The 20,986-nt window shown below is 39.4% G+C and overlaps 1 protein-coding gene and 1 long non-coding RNA gene across 3 annotated transcripts; both read left to right on the forward strand.

The window, feature by feature from the left end:
• The first annotated feature begins 6,077 nt into the window (after positions 1–6,077).
• Positions 6,078–18,781, forward strand: ormdl2 (ORMDL sphingolipid biosynthesis regulator 2). Of its 2 annotated transcripts, none has more exons than XM_042099108.1 (4): positions 6,078–6,373; positions 7,368–7,542; positions 7,875–8,026; positions 17,700–18,781. In XM_042099108.1, exons 2-4 carry the CDS (start codon positions 7,369–7,371, stop codon positions 17,833–17,835), a joined length of 462 nt encoding a protein of 153 aa, XP_041955042.1. In that variant the 5' UTR covers positions 6,078–6,373; position 7,368; the 3' UTR covers positions 17,836–18,781. The 2 variants fall into 2 exon arrangements, with proteins under 2 accessions (XP_041955042.1, XP_041955043.1); XM_042099109.1 differs by having other exon boundaries at positions 6,373–6,461.
• Positions 12,513–16,231, forward strand: LOC121713987. Its single transcript, XR_006032989.1, has 6 exons — positions 12,513–13,843; positions 14,617–14,733; positions 14,863–14,962; positions 15,208–15,283; positions 15,404–15,527; positions 15,956–16,231. It is a non-coding gene; the product is annotated as an uncharacterized LOC121713987 (long non-coding RNA).
• Positions 18,782–20,986: the final 2,205 nt, after the last annotated feature.

Below are 20,986 nucleotides of genomic sequence, written 5' to 3' on the forward strand. Positions count from 1 at the left end.
TAATCTAGCCTACAGGTTTAATTCACTTTGGCAAGGCAGCACTAAGCAATTGAGTTTGTTGCTTAATCCCTAAAGGACGACAGGTCGTCAAGAATAAAATCCCCATCCCTTTCCCTTTGAGATCATCATTATCATCATCATTAAAGAATAACATTGTCATACTGATAAAAGATGATGTGTTCATTTGTTGTTAATTAAGGTGTTTGCCTCTGTACTTTTTCAATGGATGAAGCACCAGTAAATGGCGACTGCTGCTGTTTTCTTAGAAAGGGAATTTGGACAGGAAATTCAGAGCCTTCAGTACTTTGTAAAGTGGCCACTATCATCAGTGAATAACTGTTTATGGCTGATTATGCTGCTCTCACTTCCTCTGTACTTCAAAGCATACACATCTGACCACTGACAAATATTTCTCCAACTTTCAGAGGAGGAAACTACACTGAGTGCGTTCTTCTACACTTTCAAATGACAATAATGGAAATTCTGAGAGTGATTTGTCAATTCATAAATTCTAGCCTAATGGAATTCTACACTGGCGTTATGGAGCCTCTCGGGATCCGTGGTTGTTTTTATGATTGACGGACATTAGACTAGGTTATCTATCCATTCCATAGCCAAAGTATGCAACCTCAAAATGCAAACAAGGAAAATATTAGTAGTAACCGAGGCATCCTTGTACAGAGTAGCCTAACCTTTAAGAAATGTAGCCTACTCGTGCGTAAACATCTTTTTGTGGAGATTTTTATTCATGATTTTGATAGGAGTTAGGTCATCTTCATGATAAAAAAAAATGAGGCTACACCATCATGATGACTCATTCAGTACTTCTCATTTCGCTTTCGGGGTAAAAACTGGGCTATGTAATGTTGTCAACAGGTAAGAAGGAACATAGCCATGACCCCCCCCCCCCCCCAACTTACAATCTAAATAGCTCATCGTTGGACAATGAAATAGTCCTCTACACAGCCTTTCATGACCCTCTCCTTCGACTTTTACAAAACCTCAGCACCTAGCCTACGTTGCCATTTGTCACAAAAATGTAAAAAAAAGTTTAAAATCGTCTTCAAGCACATCCTCTCTCACGAAGAGCTTGATGCAAGCACGTGCGTGTCCGTAGCTTAGAGTTTACCTGCGCGCAGGGAAAATCCTCCCATGACTCACCACCCACCCTCTCTTTAAAAGGGTTACAGCCTCTGTGAATCCAGTACGGGGTGACAGACCACACAAGCATCAGCAAGCAAGACAGCAGACAGTTTGGAATCACGATTATGGACCTGCGTCTCATTACTTTTTTTGCTTTATTGCTCTCTCTCCAGATGTTTGTCAGTGGGAACCCAATCCCTCGGATGCCTGACTGGAACAATTGCAAAAATAAGGCGATTGCACTAAATCAGTTAGCGCGAAAAATTTCACTTAACAGTTTTATGATTGATGAACCATGCGGCAACATGTCAGCTGATATCAAGGATGATCTTAAGATTGAAGCCGGTGTGTGTGATCCTTTCAGTATAAGTCAAAATCAAGCAGAGGTAAGATTCGGCCTAAAGAAAAACGTTACACTTTAATATGAATTAAGATATTGATGCCTATTTGACCCTGGCCTTTTTATGTGATGTAAATGGGTAGCCTAGGAGATGGACTAATTGCTTGATCCTAAAAATGGAAGTTAGAGTCGGATGCAGTTTGTAACTATTATGAGAACTGTAGAGGAATGCAAGTTGCCTTTTTGTAAAATTAACTCAGATTTCGTCTCTTCTCCCTAGAAATGTCTTCAGAGCGTAACAGGTGTGCTGCAGAAATTCCTTGGCATCTTTGGTGGGAATGGACTTTTTCAGACAAAAGACAGGCCTACAGAGGTGACAAAGATGGCCATAGAAGTGAATGCTGCTGTCACAGAGCTATTGGTTGCACTTGGGGTAAGTGAAACAGTTAAAGCTACAGAATGACTGTTGCTTATAGCCTAGACTACAAACTGAAACATCAGTTAACAGATGAAAGTAATTTTGCCTGCATAGTAAACTGATCCACTGGGAAACACTGATATTCTAATCTGGTAATAAAAATGGTTGGTGCAGTGTCTGTTCTGCACATTACACACCATAGTAAACTCCCCATATATATTATTAGTCGTGCTGTACTGTCAATCAGATGTAGAACTCTGGGGCTCAAACTGAAACTTGTGACATATCCCGTTTTTAGACGCATAGTTAGACGCATGGTCATTACATGCCTGACCCCTTAGATAAAGCAGAAAATTCAGTTATTCACAGACATTGATAAAGTTTAAGCAATGTTTTTTTTCACAGAAAACTGTGAAGGAGACTCAAGTCAACAATGGTGATTGGGAAATCTGCTTCCTTCAGTCCTACTCAGTGGATCGTCTTTTCTCATTCTCCATTCTCTCAGCACGTGTCTTATCTTTTATTGCTGATCCTGAGATGACTGGCGTTAAGTCCCTCAACCGTTGCCAGTGATGCAGGGAATGGAACTAACTTTAATGAGCCTTTCAGTATTACATGATGGGCAACAGATGGGTGGACTATATGTGACTTGATCATATTGGTCAAAAAAGTAAAAATATGTGCTATAGGGCAATTCCATGGAAAAATTTATTTTTTGTAACATTCATAATGCCAATAAAATGTGATGGTATGATGTGAATGATTACATGAAATTTGAGCATTTGCTATTTTTGGCTGAAGAATGTAAATGAGAAAAAATGCACAAAAAATTAATGTTATTATTCACACCATACAAATGCCAAGGCATTTCACTGGCGTTATGGATGTGACAAAAAGTCAATTTTCCGTGGAATTACCCTATATTATCTTTGGCCGATAGCCAGAGGCACATTTATATTTATTTAAGTATTGTATTTATTGAATTATTTATTAGATGTCTATTTATGATTGAGAATTATTTATTTAAAATGCCTTAATGAAGAGTGCATTGCTATCATGCTTTGTTAACAAATAAAAACAAATGTACGGAAAATGTCTGAATCAAGATATTTCATGAATGTGACGGTGTATCCATGAATATGAATATATTCTATTCTCCGCTGTGAAGAAAATAATGCAGATGTCTGGTCAGATGGCACGAAAACCAAAGATTAACAAGGAAGCTGTCCACCGTGTCTCCAAATTTCCCAAAAGACAAAGGCTATCCCTCACTGGAGAGGGAAGCAGTATTTTCCTTAAACATTCCCATTACGACCTATAGGGCATTCTTATCTCCTATTCACTCCTCTCGTCTTGTTAGCTTTAATAGTTGTCATTGGTAGTTAATGATTTACACTGTTTTAATTGATCTAAATACAGTGACACTAGAAGTGTAAAAAAGTATAGCGGTATGTGGTTTCTGTTTTTAAGTATGATGTCATTCTTAAAAAAAGGAACTTGCTTTATGTTGGCCACAATGGTCCAAACAAGGAACTGTAGTATACTCATCATACAGACACCTGTTACATGAAATCAAACATGAAGTAATGCATGGTGCACACTGCTGATTTGGGAAATCTATAACAATTTATCCCAGCTTACTTCCTTGGAAACATAACAAACATTAGCACAGTTTTCTGTTTAGACATATCACCCAATAGGCCTAAATGTATTTTAATTTTATAAATCAGTGCTCTCTCCATATTAAAATGTCTTAATGGATTTAGGGAAATTGCTTTAATATTCTACACACCTGAAAAGGAACTGGCTAACAGAAATTAAATCATTGTGAACCTTTTGGGACACATTGACAAGAGAAGGCAAGTTTATTTATATAGCACAATTCATGCACAGGGGTTAATTAATAATAATAATAATAGGCTAATAATAATAATAATAATAATAATAATAGCCTTTGAAGTCACCCAAGGACACTGTACAATAAGACAAAAGGATATAGACATAAGAGTAGCATAAAAACATCAAACAGAGACAGTATACAAGAGAACATAGACATAAAAGCAACATATACAGGGACAGTACAAGTAGACAGTACACATAGTAAAACACACTATACATTCAGCAGGAGACAGACATTGCCAACAAAAGTGAAATAAAATAAAATAAAAAAGTAATAGAGGAGCGGGTGAGATGGAGGAGGCATGGTTATGAGTAGGAAGGAAAAGCAAGAGTGAAGAGGTGAGATTTTAACATGGATTTAAAGGTGGACAGGGAGGTGATTTGTAGTGCAAGTAGGAGGGAGTTCCAGAGTTTGGGGCCAGCCACGCTAAAGGCCCTGTCACCCATGGAACGGAGATGTGTGGGGTGGGTAGGAGGTGGGCATCTAAGGTGCGGGTTGGTTGGTAAGGGGTCAGGAGGCTTGAAAGATAAGAGGGTGCAAGATTATGTTGCGCTTTGTCTCAATGTGCTTTACATAAATAAAGCAAAGAATAATAGTACATAAAAGCATAAAGTGACGGGCCTGCTAATTTCCAACAAATGGAAGTTCACTCCACTGTTGCCTTCAAACAAATATGTCTCATTTGAATACCATGCCATCACAGTGACCACCCCGGTAAATCTCTATATGCTGGTCATTTATCACCCACCAGGCCGAGTGGACGAGCTGGACACTGCTGGACACTGCTGTCCTCCATCCTCCGTCCTCCAGCATGACTGTCCACTACTCGCCCTTGGCGATATGAACATCCACTTAGACCCCCCCAGGCTCAGTAGACTTTATGGCCACTCTGATCCACTCTTGTGACCTCGAACTGATTCGCAGTCCACCCACTCACAAAGCTGGCAAAGAGCTTGATTTGATCCTCACCTGGAACTGCACCACAGAGACCCTCATGGTGACGCCTCTCCATCTTTACGACCACTTCTTCATCCGGTTCAACATCAGCCTGACAGAACAGCCTCCGGCTCCTCAGCCGATGGTCACGTTCCCCCGCAAACTGAACTGCTGGTCCTCCCATCCACCTAACTGTTCAGTCATTCCAACTATATTAAACCTCATTTCCCTAGTTCAGTCATTCCAACTATATTAAACCTCATCAACCTAGCAAATAATTTAACCTTTTAAACCATCCACCTATTTAACTGTTCAGTCATTCCAACTATATTAAAATTCATCTACCTAGTTCAGTCATTCCAACTATATTAAACATCATCTACCTAGCAAATAATTTAACCTTTTAAACTATCCACCTATTTAACTGTTCAGTCATTCCAACTATATTAAACCTCATCTACCTAGTTCAGTCATTCCAACTATATATAATTTCACATAATTTCACTGCATTTCTTACTTCCAGTAACTATATGCATGTGACAATAAACTTCCTTGTATATTAAACCTTTTAAACTATCCACCTATTTAACTGTTCAGTCATTCCAACTAGCCTATATTAAACCTCATCTACCTAGTTAAGTCATTTCCAACTATATTAAACCTCATCATGTTCGTTGCCAATTAGCACATCATCTGTTTTAACAATATATTTCACACCATATGTTTTGCATTTTCATGCACTGGTAATTCCCTGGAATAGAGTCCCGAAGCAGTGACGTAGCGTTGCCAAGGCAGCAATTTCACTGGATCTAAACAAATCAATCTAACCATTGAAATCGCCATAGCGGTGGCTTTCTTAATCTATTTCAATAATTTTACAACGTTTCTAAGACGTTAGTATATTTTTTTACACTGTAGGAATCACATACTACAACATATATTAATACCAACACGATCAAATTCGTGACTACAGAGTTTTATTTTAGCATGGGTTTCCTCCATAAAAGAGACCTGCATATAACTTCACAGCATGAGCATGCGGTTAAAATCCTTAAATTCACGGACGTGTTTTGGCTTTATTTTTTGGCAAAAAACGTCGCTCTTAACAGCCGCCAGTCTTTGAGAAGACGTGAAATATCCACTGGAATTTTGTTTCTTTCTATTACACCTGCCAGGGAATCCGTGTTATGTGGCTAACCCAGAGAGGGTTAAAGCGGAGCTAGTAATCAAGGATCTTTGGCTAACCACTTCGAAAGTTTGTTTAGATCAAAGATTCTAGAACAGAGCTCTGTTCTAGAATCTTTGGTTTAGATCCAGTGATTCTGCTGCCATGGAAACGCTACGTCACACTTCGGGACTCTATTGCGTTTTCTAGTTGATTTTGTTATTTGTTATCATGTAGGGCGGCTGGAATGTGTCAATAGAATGTGCTAACGTTTTTATGTGTCGGATGGTGGGGGTACGCGAGCCGAGTCAGGATGTATGTAGGTGGTGGTAGCCTTTGTCGAAAAAAAGTCTGGGAACCCCTGTCCTAGATCCTAGAGAACTCTGGTCCTAAGGCACTCAAGACCGCCCTGAAAACGAAAGGGGCGGGGTTTCATAGTCTTGAACCGGGATTTCCTGATTGCAACACAAGGTAAGACTGTGTAAATGAGTAGCCTGTTGTTGCAGGAGCACTGATATGTTTAATCTAAGTGCAACTTTATCCAGAATATTTCAAAAGTGTAAGTGTTGTGTGTTGTTTTCACACACATGTCATTGCTATCATCAATACATATCAGGGTTGTTATTGTTAGCAAGCTAACATCAACTTCCAGAACTAATGTTAGCTAGCTTAACATTAACGTTAGCTGTTAGAGGAAGCTTGTTAAATTAATTGTTTTGACAGACTTTAGCGGACAAATGAAGTGCACAACGTAATTAGAGGGTACGATTTTTCATTAACTATATTTATTTGTTACAATGGTGAAATAGTCCTCGCTAACAGGGCTACGTTTTTGTCCATATAGGTTGGTAAACTTGCTAACATTAACTTAGCTGGCTGACGAAGCTGTGCCCCTTTACAATTCAAGAGAGTGAAAAACCCCTGCTCTTTGTCGCACTTTGTCATCAGATCAGACCTATGTTTCCTTGGGTACTAAAGGGATATAGAAACAAACAACGGAGTTTAATACATAATATGTCAATATATTTATGGATCAGAGTAATTGTTGTTGGTGAGTCAATTCGGCATGACAGTAGGCCTGTGTAATAGGCTATAACTGTATAATGGGCAAAAAATACACTTTGTTTTGGGCCAACTTTTCAGGCCAACAACCCTGAGTAACCTCATAAGGCAAATCTGGATACTGTTTAATTGCGATTACTAGCTAAATGGCTACAAGAAGTCACGTGAAAGGGCTGTGTTGTCCATAATAGTGATGATCCATTAATTTGCTGTCTATGGAAAAACGCCAAGTAAAATTTACTTTGGCTAACCATCCTCATATACTCACACAAATAGTATTTGTGTTACTTGTGTCTATTTCTCTTAGTAGTCTTTGTGGATGGATTCCTCTGAATCATTTTACCATCATATTGTACTTGGTGAAGCATTATGTCCACAATTCTCTGTCCTCCCCTTTCTTTAGGATGAATGTGGGCGTAGCTCACAGTGAGGTGAACCCCAATACGAGGGTTATGAACAGCCGTGGCATTTGGCTGGCTTACCTGTTGCTGACTACTGTGTTGCACGTCGTGCTACTGAGTATTCCATTCTTCAGCGTGCCTGTTGTGTGGACCCTGACAAATGTCATCCATAATCTGGTTAGTAAGAAGTTAAGGCATTTCATTTGCATTTGCCATCTCCTATCGCAGAGAAAGTCATTTCGTCATATTACAACCCACTGACTGCACTACACATTTTGTAAACTAATGGACGTAATCACATAGGCTATCTGCTTATATCGATAGCTCAGACTTTTAGAAATGTCTTACACTAGTAGTTAAGTTTAGTTGCAGGCTTGAACAACAAGTGTGAAGGATTTGGATGACCAAATGACAATCTCAGTCTATAGTCTTGTGCAAAATGATGAGACTGCTGGCACTTTGTTGGTTAGTTTGACAATGTGATGGTGACGATGCCATGTCTCTTACAGATTATGTACTTGTTCTTGCACACGGTGAAAGGCACTCCGTTTGAAACACCTGACCAGGGTAAGGCCCGCCTCCTCACACATTGGGAACAGATGGACTATGGCATACAGTTCACTTCATCTCGGAAGTTCCTCACCATCTCCCCAATTGTGCTGTAAGTTGAGTCATTTGGAGTACAGTTGCCTACATCACACAGCACACTGACAGGGAGGCTATGCCGGACGTGTAACTGTGTTCCGCTTGCGGAGTGTCTGCTGCAACCATTAGCTTCCACTTTAATCAATGGAACTGGCTGCACCAGACGTGATACGCAGCGCATACGTAAAAAAAAAAAATGAGAGCAGTCTTCTAAAACTATTTTCGTGCTCTGTGAACGGAAGGCTTCAGTTACATGCCCAGTGTACAGTGGCCTCCTAGTTACATACCAAAAATAGAAGCAGTTGTGAGTGAAGATGCTTTTTGTGTGTTATAATGATTATTGTTTTGATACTTTAAACAGACTATGATTTGAAACAATAATGTAGTTGATATAATTCATCATAAGTTCAGATCAGTGAAAGCTTGTCTAAACGTGTTGATGTTCACTATTAAAGCAATGTTATGTAGCAAATATTACCTGAAAATAACGGCTTCAAAATCATTGTGATGGCACAATTGACACAATGACCACAGAATGTGTTCAACATAGAAAGAATGATCCAAATGCAGAGTGACACTAGTAGGTAGCAGTTGATTCTAAAATGATCTGATGAATGTCAGTTACCTAATAATAATAAATAATAATAATAATGGTTTAAATTGATATTGCGCCTTTCAGGATACCCACGGTTGCTTCACAAATAAAAGGGAGGGGTATGGAATAGGGGCCTAAGGCCAAAGAGGTGTGCTTTTGGGAATGTTTTGAACATGCCTAGGGAGGGGGGAACTGCGTATGTGGAGGGGTAGATTGTTCAATAGACAGGGGGGCAGCAGCACAGAAGGCTCTGTCCCCAAAGGTCCAGAGTCTGGTGCGGGGAATGGCAAGCTGACCCTTGTCAGAAGACCGCATGGACCGTGATTGACTGGGTGGAGGAGATCAGTACGATACTGGGGTGCATGTGTGTGGAGGAATTTGTAGGTGAGAAGGAGGATTTTAAAGGTGATTTGTGACTTGACTGGCAGCCAGTGAAGATGTATGAGGATGGGTATGCTGCCAGGGATTGGTGTGTGTTAGGACCCTGGCAGCTGAGTTTTGGACATATTGTAGCCTGGCAAGAGCCTTGCTGGGCAGACCAGACAGGACACCATTGCAATAGTCCAGACGGGAGGTGATTAGAGAGTGGATGATAGTTTCGGAGTACGAGAGTGAGGATCAGAGTCTTGATGTTTTTGAGGTGGTAGAAGGTAGATTTGGTGATGTATTTCATAAGTGACTGAAACGAGAGGGTGGAGTCCAAGATGCCGCCCAGGTTGTAGACTTCTGGGGATGGAGAGATGGAGCATCCATCCACATCCAGGAGGAGATCACAGACCTTTGGTTGTGATGCAGGAACCGCCACCATGAGCTCAGTTTTAATGCTGTTGAGTTTGAGAAGATTAGTAGACCACCAGGTTTTTATCCAGGTTGACAAGAAGCGTGGGTGAGAGCTGGGTAGAGGGTTTGACAAAGCTAACAAACTATCATGCTAGATTCAAGATTCAAGAGTCAAAAAGCTTTATTGTCTAATATGTTGCCATGTTAGAAAATGTTCTTTTGATTGAAGGCAGAGTGCGTGTGATGTGTAGGTTGCATGAGTTTTGTATATGTATTGCATTGTGCCCCCTTCTTTCAATATTCTGCTTTGCGTCCTACTAATAACGATTTTTATTTAGCCTGTGGCCTGTCAAAATTATCTTTCATTCACTGCGCAAATTAATTTAGTCTTTTACGCAGTGGAGAAAGTGACAGCGCAAGGAAGAAAGTGTGTCCAAATTCACCCATTCTCAGTTGAACTACTCACGAAGTAGCATATTCATCACACAGACATCACAAGTATCACATGAAAGAGCTTTTTCTCAGCTTTTAAACAATGTTAGCCGATAATTGCTGTGTTGAATGGTTCGCGAGAAAAGTAAATAATATAATTCAATTTAATCATACATTCTACTGAAGGTTTTGCGTCCCATGATCTCCCTACCCATTCATCTCGGTGGAATACTACGAACCCTTCTTTTAACACATGACAAACCATATATCAGAATAAACAGGAGACCTTACCGAACACAAAGGTGTAAAGCAGTCCCCTGTACAGTTAGCCGTTCCAGAGTAACCCAGTTTTGAATTTGCAGTAAAGTTCGACATACATGGATGTCTCCAAATTTGGGCTTTAAGTTTTACAATGTGTTTAAACATGATTTCATAATGGGCCAAATACAAAATAAATGTTACAAATATCGCCTAGATATTGGTAAATCAGAGGACAGCTGACTAAGAGTTTGTGAAAGTAGCCTTAATGATCACAAAATGCTAAGCATGCATCTAGGCTATTTGAATTTCTTAGAGCTGAGCTGTGCTTATATTGTTCAATACATGATTTCATAACAGGCCAAATATAAAATAAATGTTATATATTATATATATAATATTGCATGTTTTTGTAATGTTTCATACAGTGATGCAGGTCTACTGCAGTGAATAAGCTAAATACAACTTTGATAATTTTTACTACTGTATAGTTAACTTTGGCCTTGTTGCCCTGACATGTGGCCTTTGTGCCCCCCACCAAATATGCCCAACTGAAGGCCAAGTGGCCTTGCCCCCAGAATGGTGAAATTCCAAGCCTGATTCAGACCCTTTGTTATGACGCTTGTAATTGAGCTCTGGTGCACCCTACCTCTATCAATGGTCCTAGAGATGCTTCTACTACAACTTGATTGGAGTTCACCTGTGCCTAAATGAATTCACAGGACATCATTAGGAAAGGCACACATCTCTTTATATAAAGTCTCACAATTGATGGTGTATGTCAGCGTGAAAACCAAGCCACGAGGTCGAGAGAATTGTCCGTAGACCTGCGAGACAGGGTTGTGTGAAGACACAGATCTGGGGAAGGATACAAGAAAATTTCTGCAGCATTGAAAGTGCCCAAGAGCACTGTAGACTCCATCATTCTCAAATGCAAAAGTTTGGAACGACCAACAGTCTTCCTAGATCTGGCCGCTCAGCCAAACTGAGTAATCCGGGATGAAGGGCCTTGGTCAGACAAGTAACCAAGGACCCAGTGGTCACTATGAATAAGATCCAGAGTTCCTTTGAGAGGAAGCGTAAAGAAGGACAAACATCAGTGCATCACTCCACTAGCCAGGCCTCTATGGTAGAGTGGCCAGATGGAGAACATGTTTGGACAGTTTCCCAAAAAGCACCTGAACGACTCTCACACCATGAGGAGTAAAATCATCTGGTCTGATGAAACGAAGACTGAACTATTTGACCACAATTCCCAACACTGTGTGTGGAACAAACCAGGCACTAAGCTGCACTGATGTGTGTCCTTTACACTTCTCTCATCCTCTCAAATGTAAATTAAATATTTCCATCTTTTATTTTTTATAAAATTACAAAACACTCAAAACACCTGTTTTTTTGTGGAGTGTTGGAGTATTGTGTGTAGATTGATGAGAATTTCTTTTTTTTTTAATCCATTTTAAGATGAGTCTGAAACATAGCAAAATGTGTAAAAAGTGAAGCTCTGCGAATACTTGACGTATGCACTGTATTTGATGGATAGAGAAATAAGAGACAGTTTGAGATTTTCTAAGTGATTATTACAGACGTCTGTGGTTTGTGAGCAGTGTTCATCAGCGTTTCCTCCACTTTGAAGATAGGTCCTAATCCCAACCCTCATATTTATCCTTACCCCCTTACCCCTACAACTCATCAAACCCTTTACCTTCTTACAATAGCTTAACTTTAATCTAAACATGATGCAGATGAGTTTTCGCTAAATATTTCCCTGTGCCCTTTCCAAGATGCCCTCCTCAGCTATAGTGGTACTTAGTGGGCTATTAGTATCAGTTACCACTCAGCAGAGCTTTATTGACATAATGATTAACAATACAATTTCATATGCCTTTGTATCTACTATACGGAAGTCTTTTGAGTGTAGTCCTCCCCATAGAAATTTCAATTCTGCATTTGTACCAACTTAGCATGCCTATGTACATGTTGTGACTTGTATAGTTAAAATATGTAGAAATACCAATGTAAAATGAGACACAGCGATTTGCTAATGGCTCAGATTACACATTTTTTTCCGCCTTCCATGATGGTTGTTTAGGATTGACCATGTCAGCCTATACCAGTGATTCCCAAACATTTTAACAGGCATGTACCCCCAATCACACACAATCGTCTTGTTGAATGCAGTGATCTTATCTGCTAGGTGCTTGTCTTGTAACTGGAGATTTAACTCATTGAGCTTTCCAAATATATCGCTAAAATAGGCCAGCTTCGTCAAGAAATGTTCATTAGTGAACGTGCTTGCAGATTTAAACATGCGCTTTTCCTCCAAGAAGAGGCGACTCGGAGCTCAAACACGCCACAGCACTTTACCTCGGGAAAGCCTTGCCTCGCTGTGAAACAGTACAGCCTTTTGGTCAGCTCCCATCTCCTCTCAAAGTGCGGAGAATAGACACGCTTTTAAGGGCCGGGTCTTGATGAAATTCACCACTCTCACAACCTCGTTCAAAATCACTGGGTGAAAAGGCTCTGAATCAGGGGATATACTGACCGGATATTTTTTATGACATGCAGCATATCAGGAGCATCTTTGATCATATCCTGAGTTTTTAAGAATCAGTGAAAATATTGATTTATTTTGACTCCTGATATGCCAATGAGATATCAGGGGTATGCATACCCAAATCACAAGTCACACACACCATTTCTGGATATCTTTGGGTAGGTCTCCACCCTTGGATAGGCTTAGGCTATCATATTAGATAGCCTAGGCCCAAGATCTGCCTAATTAAGTCACGCATGCCCTACGCCCAAAACGTACCATAAAACATCACTGATAGGCTATTTGCTGTTTGATTTCTATCTAATTTCGGGACATTCAAAAATAGACTATTTATAAAGACTACCTTTTTCAGGTCAAGGCTAGCCTACTTACCTAATTATTTTGGTTATGGTTCAATTTCAATGATATCTTTGAGATTTTATAGTTGCTATAGTCTGTAGGTCTAGCCTACTTTTTATGTATAATATGCATGAGATCTGTTGGAGGAATAAAGTCCACATTTTAAATTATCTGCTTTCCCCTTGTCCCCAATGCTGTCTGCCAAAACGAATTCGGTTCAGCTGGAGTTGCCACATAACAACAATACAAAGTTAAATTTAACAGTAGCCTAAACAATTTGAAGTAGGCCTACATTAAGAAGAATAGCAATAATAAACAACAATTCAATCAATAGCCTATAATGAAAATAAATACATACTATATGCTACAAACCATAACACATAAGAAAGGCTTACTAAACTTGTTAAAGTTGAGCATCTATAATTTCATACTATTTTAACATTACAAGCTTCCTTGTGGGCCAACACAATGGATCAATCATGTTGTAACTTGTCTATAAAACGTGGGTGACTGATAAACCAATGTTGATTTAATTAAGGAACAAGGCTTCAAATGAAACTGACGTCAAACTATATGAGAACCAATAATGTTAATAATCAGAATAGTAGTAATAGCCCACTTGGCTACTATGTTTTGACACTTCTACAAAATCAGTTTGGTAGTCATTTTAATGTAACTAAAATATGCAGGCCTAATAATTTCCACGATTTCTTATGCTTTGCCTCTCGATAAGCGCATGCGCACACACAGCATACCCATCCCCCACCCCTGACTGACTTTTCAACGAACTCCTTGGTGGTGACTTCAACCGTCACTTTTCTGTCATGCATCTGACTGCAAGCTGTACAAACTCTGCCGTCATCATATCCAAGGTAAGAACTACAGTACTTTTGTATGTCAATTGAAAACTGGAATTAATTAGGAAAATACTGTTTTTAGCATTAATGTTAACCAAAACCGTTTGTTAACCGTCATGTTAGAATCAGCTAATGTTTGCTAGCTTGCGAGCTAACATCGCTAACGTTAGCTGCTAGCTGTTAATGTTAACTTTTCCAATAACTAACTTTACCATTGTGTGGAATATCTGGAATGGTAGTAATATCATATTCAACAATAGGTCTGTCTGAGATTTCGTTATGGATGTAAAGTTTTAGTTTGAATGAAATGGCCAAGGCTATCAGGTACGAGTAGGTTAGCTAACCTAGCTATAACTTCTAGAAGCTACATTTATAGTGGCTGCTAATGACTATGCAGGCTAACGTGAACAGGGGGTTGACATACCTCAATATGATGCTGACAAGTGAAGGGATCTTTAGTTTGTGAAGGGTAACGTATAGTGTTATATTAAGCCATCCTTACACCAGAAGACTTGACCAGATTTGGGTAAGATTATTGAAAGATTGTAGTCTTTTGAGTAAAGCTTGAAAGCCAAATCTTGTCAAAGGTTTCTGATGTATGGGTAGCATTAGGCAAAATGTTATTCATTTCATAGCCCTTATTTGGTTGTACCTGACTTGTGCCAAGGCATGTGTTTATTTAAGATGCATGTGAGGGCATTAGTGCTTCAGTGATAGTCTTTTCACGTTATGTGTAAGCTTATTTTGCAATTTATTAATCTTAATTTCCCTCTGTTCTCTGTTTGCAGGCAGTGAGTTCTGAGGACTGCTTCCCTGAGAACACTGAGTGCATTCTGGAATATTCCAAATGTGTGCCACTTCCATACAAAAGAAGTTTCAATCCCGCAAGAGAGTTCACTCACCAGGTAGAGAAAGACAGACAGACACACACACGTAGAATAGCAAATAACATTATAATGTGTGTGCATGTATTTGTGTCTGTTGCTGTGTTTAGTTTATCCCCTTTTTTCACGTGTCTGTTGTTATGACTGTAGTGGGCTCCATCAACAGACCAGGGCAAAGTCGGTCTGTCCTGCTACTACTACATGCTACTTGACTATGTTTGGAAGCCATGGCTGCTGCCCTCAACATGCTGTAAGTGTTTGTGTGTTTTGAATGAGGGCTATGTCACTGTGCACACTCTAATTTGTTTGACAAATGTGCAATGTAATGCATTAATACAGGAACTAATCATCATTATTGTCGTTTTTAATAATAGTCTTGAATTTTGAAGTTTAGCCATGTTTACCATTATGTTGGTGGTAATGTAAATAATGTGTTGAATATATGCCAAACTGAGCATAATCATAATTTAGTTAAATCTTATTTTCTATTTACAGAAACTGAAACCCTGACAAATAAACTGATACCAATAATTAACATTGATGGTGATGGTGGCAAGGATGCCTTCATAAGGTAATTATCATTTTTGTTTGAACACCTGATTGACTTACCAACTTATTTTTTAATGTTTGATTTTTATCTTAAATCAACAATAACATAATGTATAGCAATTGATGTTTTATTTTTTTTTAGGTGCCATCCAGCAAGTCCCAGCCTGGAGCCAGAGGCTGGCACTGCACGTCAGATGGGGGAGGATCTATGCATCAGAAAGGTGGTTGAAGCAAGAAAGAGCTTCAGCAGACAGTGTTGCAATTAGGTATGATACTTTTGGAAATTTTGGTATGGAAAGTATCATACCTATCACTTTTTGATAGGTATGATACTTTTGGAAATTGATCTTAATGCCTTAATTAAAAAAATTAGGAAAAATCCAACCTTTTAATGACAGCAATTTTCTTTGTGAATGAATAATGTATCGTAAATAAATAAGTGTTCCTTAAAGGTTGGATTTTCTCTTTTTTTTTTATTAAGGCATTAAGATCAGATGCTTTTTAAATGTATGTGTATGCTAAGGTTATATAAACTTATGAGCACAACTGTAATACATATCTCCATTACTTCTAACTATTGCACCTGACGTCTAGGCTGCTATTGTGGGTTTGCTTTTATTTGTCACACAAGCTGAGTTAATTATGTTCACGGACAGGGTCAATTGTAACATATACTTTCTTTCTCTTTTTACAGACACCTGACTTTTACTGCCAAAGGGACCATCAGAGCACCTCTCCCTACCATCTATACCAGAAGAGTACGGACAAGGGCCCAAAATGTTTTAAAGGACGTTGCACGCCCAGACCATGGACTGTTTAAACCACTGTGGTCAAGCAGAAGTCTCTGTTCTCACTCGAGGCAGGTCATTGAAAGGGGGCGAGTGTCACTGCGTAAGCCCCCTACTGCAGGCGAGAAAGCCATGTTGATTTGAATATTGATTGATAAATACAATAAAGGCCATGTAACAAATGTTATTGCCTGTCGTACAGTATATGAATTTTCATGTTAAAGTAAAATAAGTCATTGGGATTTAGCAGGTGTAAGTAAATAATGTAATTAAGTGTATGTAAAATTAATGTGAAATATTATTTAAGTTAAAGATGCACAATAAGCTCAGTGATGGTTATGTACTATCTCACATTTAAAACCATTACATAAATCACCATATATAAATCACATGATTAATTTGAAAAATAAAGGCATAAAGCCTATCGAAAAGCAAATAAAGGCATACACATAAATGCCTGCAAAATTAGCTGTATCTGGCAGTATATGGGCTGTATATGCGTAGTCCCATGTTTGACATATCAGGGGGTATATGGGAACAAGAACAAGTGGTGTCCGGGGTCATATAAGTAGCTAATACTTGAAACATGGATCATATCAGGTGAGAATATGAAGTCTGGATATCTTGCATGTCGTCGCAGTCCCATTCAGGACTTTTGATATGCTCCTGATATGGCAATTGGCACTAAAATATCAGGAGCATATCAATCAATATATTTCCTGATATTACACATATCAGGAAATATATCACTATGAATATTCCCTGATTCAGAGCCTTTTCACCCAGTGAATCTCATTCAGGTCGGGACTAACTAAGCTGCCTTGACACGAGCGCTTCCCTATGAATAACACAGTGCGTCCATTGCGGATCAGGTGTTACCTGGGCCTAGGCTACAGATAAAAAAAATAAATAAATAAAACTCCTGTTTTTCACGTCAGTTCGCGCCCCACCTGGCATGTCTCCGCGGCCCACAGTTTGAGAAACGCTGTTTTACCCTCTCTGTCTCAGTGTCTCCACTCTCGAATATTTTGTTAATGCGGAGAAAATACGTTTTTAATGTGCAGTGCAAATGCAGAAGTTAAGTTACCAACGTGGGATAGAGAAAACGTTTGAAAAGGCATATGACTTAGATATTTTTTCGCGTACCCCCTGAACAACCGAGGGCCTATACGATTCATAAATTCTTGCTGCGTCTTGGTTTGGAGATTGGCCACATTACAAGATCATGTAGCTTATAGTTCGTGTCATATTGTCGTGTCAACACGGGAGTAGTAGGACATATCCCAAGAATTCTGACATGCTAGACTTTCGGTCGTAATGTCGCGGAATATCGCAGACAATTAATCGCTGGTCATTGAATATGTCACATTAGAAGACGTGCTCCTCCAGCGTCGTTCCCGACCTTTCATATTCGGGCACGGTGCTGGAATTTTGTTGGCTATGACAAAATGGTAGTAATTGTGTAATCTGACCAAACCATACCATTCCATACATACTTGGAACAATGTTCTCAGTCAGGCCAAATCCCAAGTAGCAGTGCTTTGCCTGTGTGAAAGCTTCATTGTGTGAAGGATACATAGTGTACACCTTATCCAGGTTATTTTCTGACCTCTGCTTAACGATTGCACACCTTTTCCTTCAACTTTTTAGGTACCTCCTGGCCAGCTTCTACACAAAGTATGATGCTACCCACTTCCTGGTCAACACATGCTCACTTCTCAGTGTGCTTCTTCCGAAGTTGCCACAGTTTCATGGAGTGCGCATCTTTGGAATCAACAAATATTGACTGGGGATGGGATTTTCAGCTTTCCGTATAGTTTTTCTTACCTCAGGTTGACCAAGGCTGAAGTGTAAAGGAAGAAGATGGGTTTACCTCTGCATCTAAGGGACTTTTCTTATGTCAGCTGTGAAATGCTGACCATCACCCAGTTGTCCTTGTTAATAATATTGCCTAAATTTAAGTGATTATATAATATGCAAAATATGATGACCATGGCTAGTTATCTGTGTAAGGTCAGCAAGAGAACAGTAGTGGGTGAATGATGTGAAGACTTGGTCTCTTGTTGCTGATATTTTCAAAATGATTTTTGAAATACTATGAAAAAAGTTCCATGCCTTGAAGTGGAAATGGGGTGACTGATGGATAGGCATAGATGCAGTGCTACTCAATAGCCACCTCCCACTACTGAATGTGTGCTACTGCGTTATTTATTTATTAAAGTCAGTGATTGCCTTACATTCTCATATACTATTGTTGCCATGATATTAATACCTTCCTGATTTTTTTGTTGTTGTTACTTTAAGGTTTGTAGAGAGAGTATAAAGAGGGTTGTGAGGGTTACTTTGACCAAAAAAAAGGACCAGTTTAGAATATAGGTTTATCTGAGAAACAAGGTATGGCTAAATGCATATGAAGAAGCCAAACTGTCAAGCTATAAGCAGGTGGTTTAATATGCTCAATGCACATTCCTTAACCCCCAAAGAAAATAGTTTGCCCATGTGAAGTACATTGTTAAAGTATACATTTGTTAAAGTTTTAACTTGGTAGCAGTCTTTTGAATGTGCACTTGAAAGTGTGCAACAACATTGAAAATAGGTCATGTCTGAGGGAGGATAATATTTTTGAAATGTCAGATGATTTTATTGTTATGGTTTTGATTTTGCAAGTTATTTTTTCACAACTGCACAAATGACAAATACAATTAATAAAAACATTTGCTGTTTAAAACATATTTTCTCTTGAGATTCTAATTTGATATAAGTATCACTTATGAATCAACATGCATGTGAATTATTGTTCGGTAATTATTGGAGAGATGAGTCACCACCTCTTCAAAGATCCATATAAGAATCAGATGATAAAATCAAATATCAATATCAAAAAACTATTTCATTTTCTGTGTATTGAAACACCTTCTAAACATACAGAATTTGGGTAATTAATGATCAGGTAATTTTTAATCTAAGGTGACCTTATAGATCAGTGGTTGGCACGGTTACTTTGGAAATGTAATTGGTTACTGTCATAAGTTACCTATTACAAATGTGGTTTGGATTATTGTATAGCTTCATTGTTAAAAACTACACTTAAATTATGCATATGAATTTCATTTCATTTCAATTCTACTTCATTCAAATACGAATTGTAATTCAAAATCCTGTTTTGATTTAGAATTTAATTGGAATTTAGGAGTCATTCTCAATTCAATTCTGAATTTTGCACAACCCTAGTCCTTACTATTGAATTGCTGTTGACTTTTGTAATGTGCATTGGGGGTGATGCATGTGTGCTCTCCACTGGTTTTGGACTGGCTTGCAAAGGTACGCAGCAGCACCAAAGACAACCTCCTCTGACCCTCACAACCTTCTCGGAGGAACTGAGCAAATATTTTGGGGTGTTTCCCCCCCCCTTTCTCCTTTTCAGAGTGTCACTAGTGGTTATCCGATTTGTATAATCTCAGTGGGAATCTTGGCATGAATATGGTGCTGACAAATCTGCGTTTACACTAGATAAACATGTCATTCTTTTAAGATACTTTTAATTTTAATTTATTTAATTTATTTTTAATTTCAGTGATTGAACACAATATATTTGAAAAACCTTGCTCTGAGGGAAATTTGCCATGGACAGATCCAGCCCCAGCCTGCTTGGGTGGAGGAGGGCCTCCATACTCCTAACACACCCACTGACCTTCCGATTATCTGTAATGATGTGTGTCTGGGCTGTGATGTGTGTCTTGTGTGTGTAGGCTCACGTGGGGGAAATCCAGACACTTTACATGCAGCTTCCAGCTGGGTGACACCTGTCGTGGGACAGTAGCTGCAGGGAATCCCCCCTCCCATCAGGCTCCCACACACCTTCCAGAGGCAACCCGTATGTGGGTGTCCAACTCCTGCCTAATTGCTTGGGCAGAGCTGGGTGTATGTACAAGTCATATGGCGGAAGAAGGACACATTCAGGTCTGGGAATTGTACCCATCTGAATTTGCCTACGAGCTGCAACATGCAGTGTAGTGTACCAGGGAAACACATGCAAATTATTTGTTTTCTTTTTTTTTTGATGTGGGCTGAGTAATACGGCGTTGTCAGTGAGGGACTGCCTGTCCCGGATGCCCCATCAAAACTGGCACCTGCTGCGCCTGCATAGTGTCAGGAGGTTTTCCCTGGAGGTTTCCTGCTTTCGTTTTCTCACAACAGTTGTCCTTCGGATGAGACGTTAAACTGAGGTCCTGACTCACTGTGGTCATTAAAGATCCCATGGCACTTATCGCAAAGAGTAGGGGGTTCCCCGGTGTCCTGGCTAAATTCCCAACCTGGCTCATTCAATCTGGCCCTCTAATCATCCTCCACTGTAATTGGCTCATTCACTCCCTCACTCTCCACCTCAAGCTGGTGTGTGGTGAGCGTTCTGGCGCATAATGGCTGCCGTGCATCACCCAGGTGGGTGTTACACATTGGTGGTGGTTACTAGTGAGGTCCCCCCATCCATGTGATGCGCTTTGAGTATCGAGAAAAGCGCTATATAAATGTAATGTGTTGTTGTTTTCCTCCTAGGCATCTCTAAGTGACCACTAAAGGTTACCCAACCCCATCATTTGAGTAGAGATTGTGCTCAACCACAGAAAGTGCTGTGGTATTTAAGAGGATATTCTTCCCAGTGTTTTGACTGGCCATGCATGCTGTAGGGGGCAGAGGGTAGAACTCTTTTCAGTGGAATTGATAGTGCTTCCTTTTGTAGTATTTGTGCTGTGTCATATCAGGGAATTTATGTGAAGATAAGATGCATCTGTTGGTACCAGGTTGATATATTTTACTTTGACAGTTTACAGTGATGTACTTGATGCTGAGTAAAAGCCTTCTAACATAGAATTCTTACATCTATTATTGTGTACGTTATATTCATAATTTATGTTAGCTTATCAATATTTTTGTTTTGT

Source organism: Alosa sapidissima, chromosome 7, assembly GCF_018492685.1.
Source record: "Alosa sapidissima isolate fAloSap1 chromosome 7, fAloSap1.pri, whole genome shotgun sequence".
Classification (NCBI taxonomy): Eukaryota; Metazoa; Chordata; class Actinopteri; order Clupeiformes; family Clupeidae; genus Alosa; species Alosa sapidissima.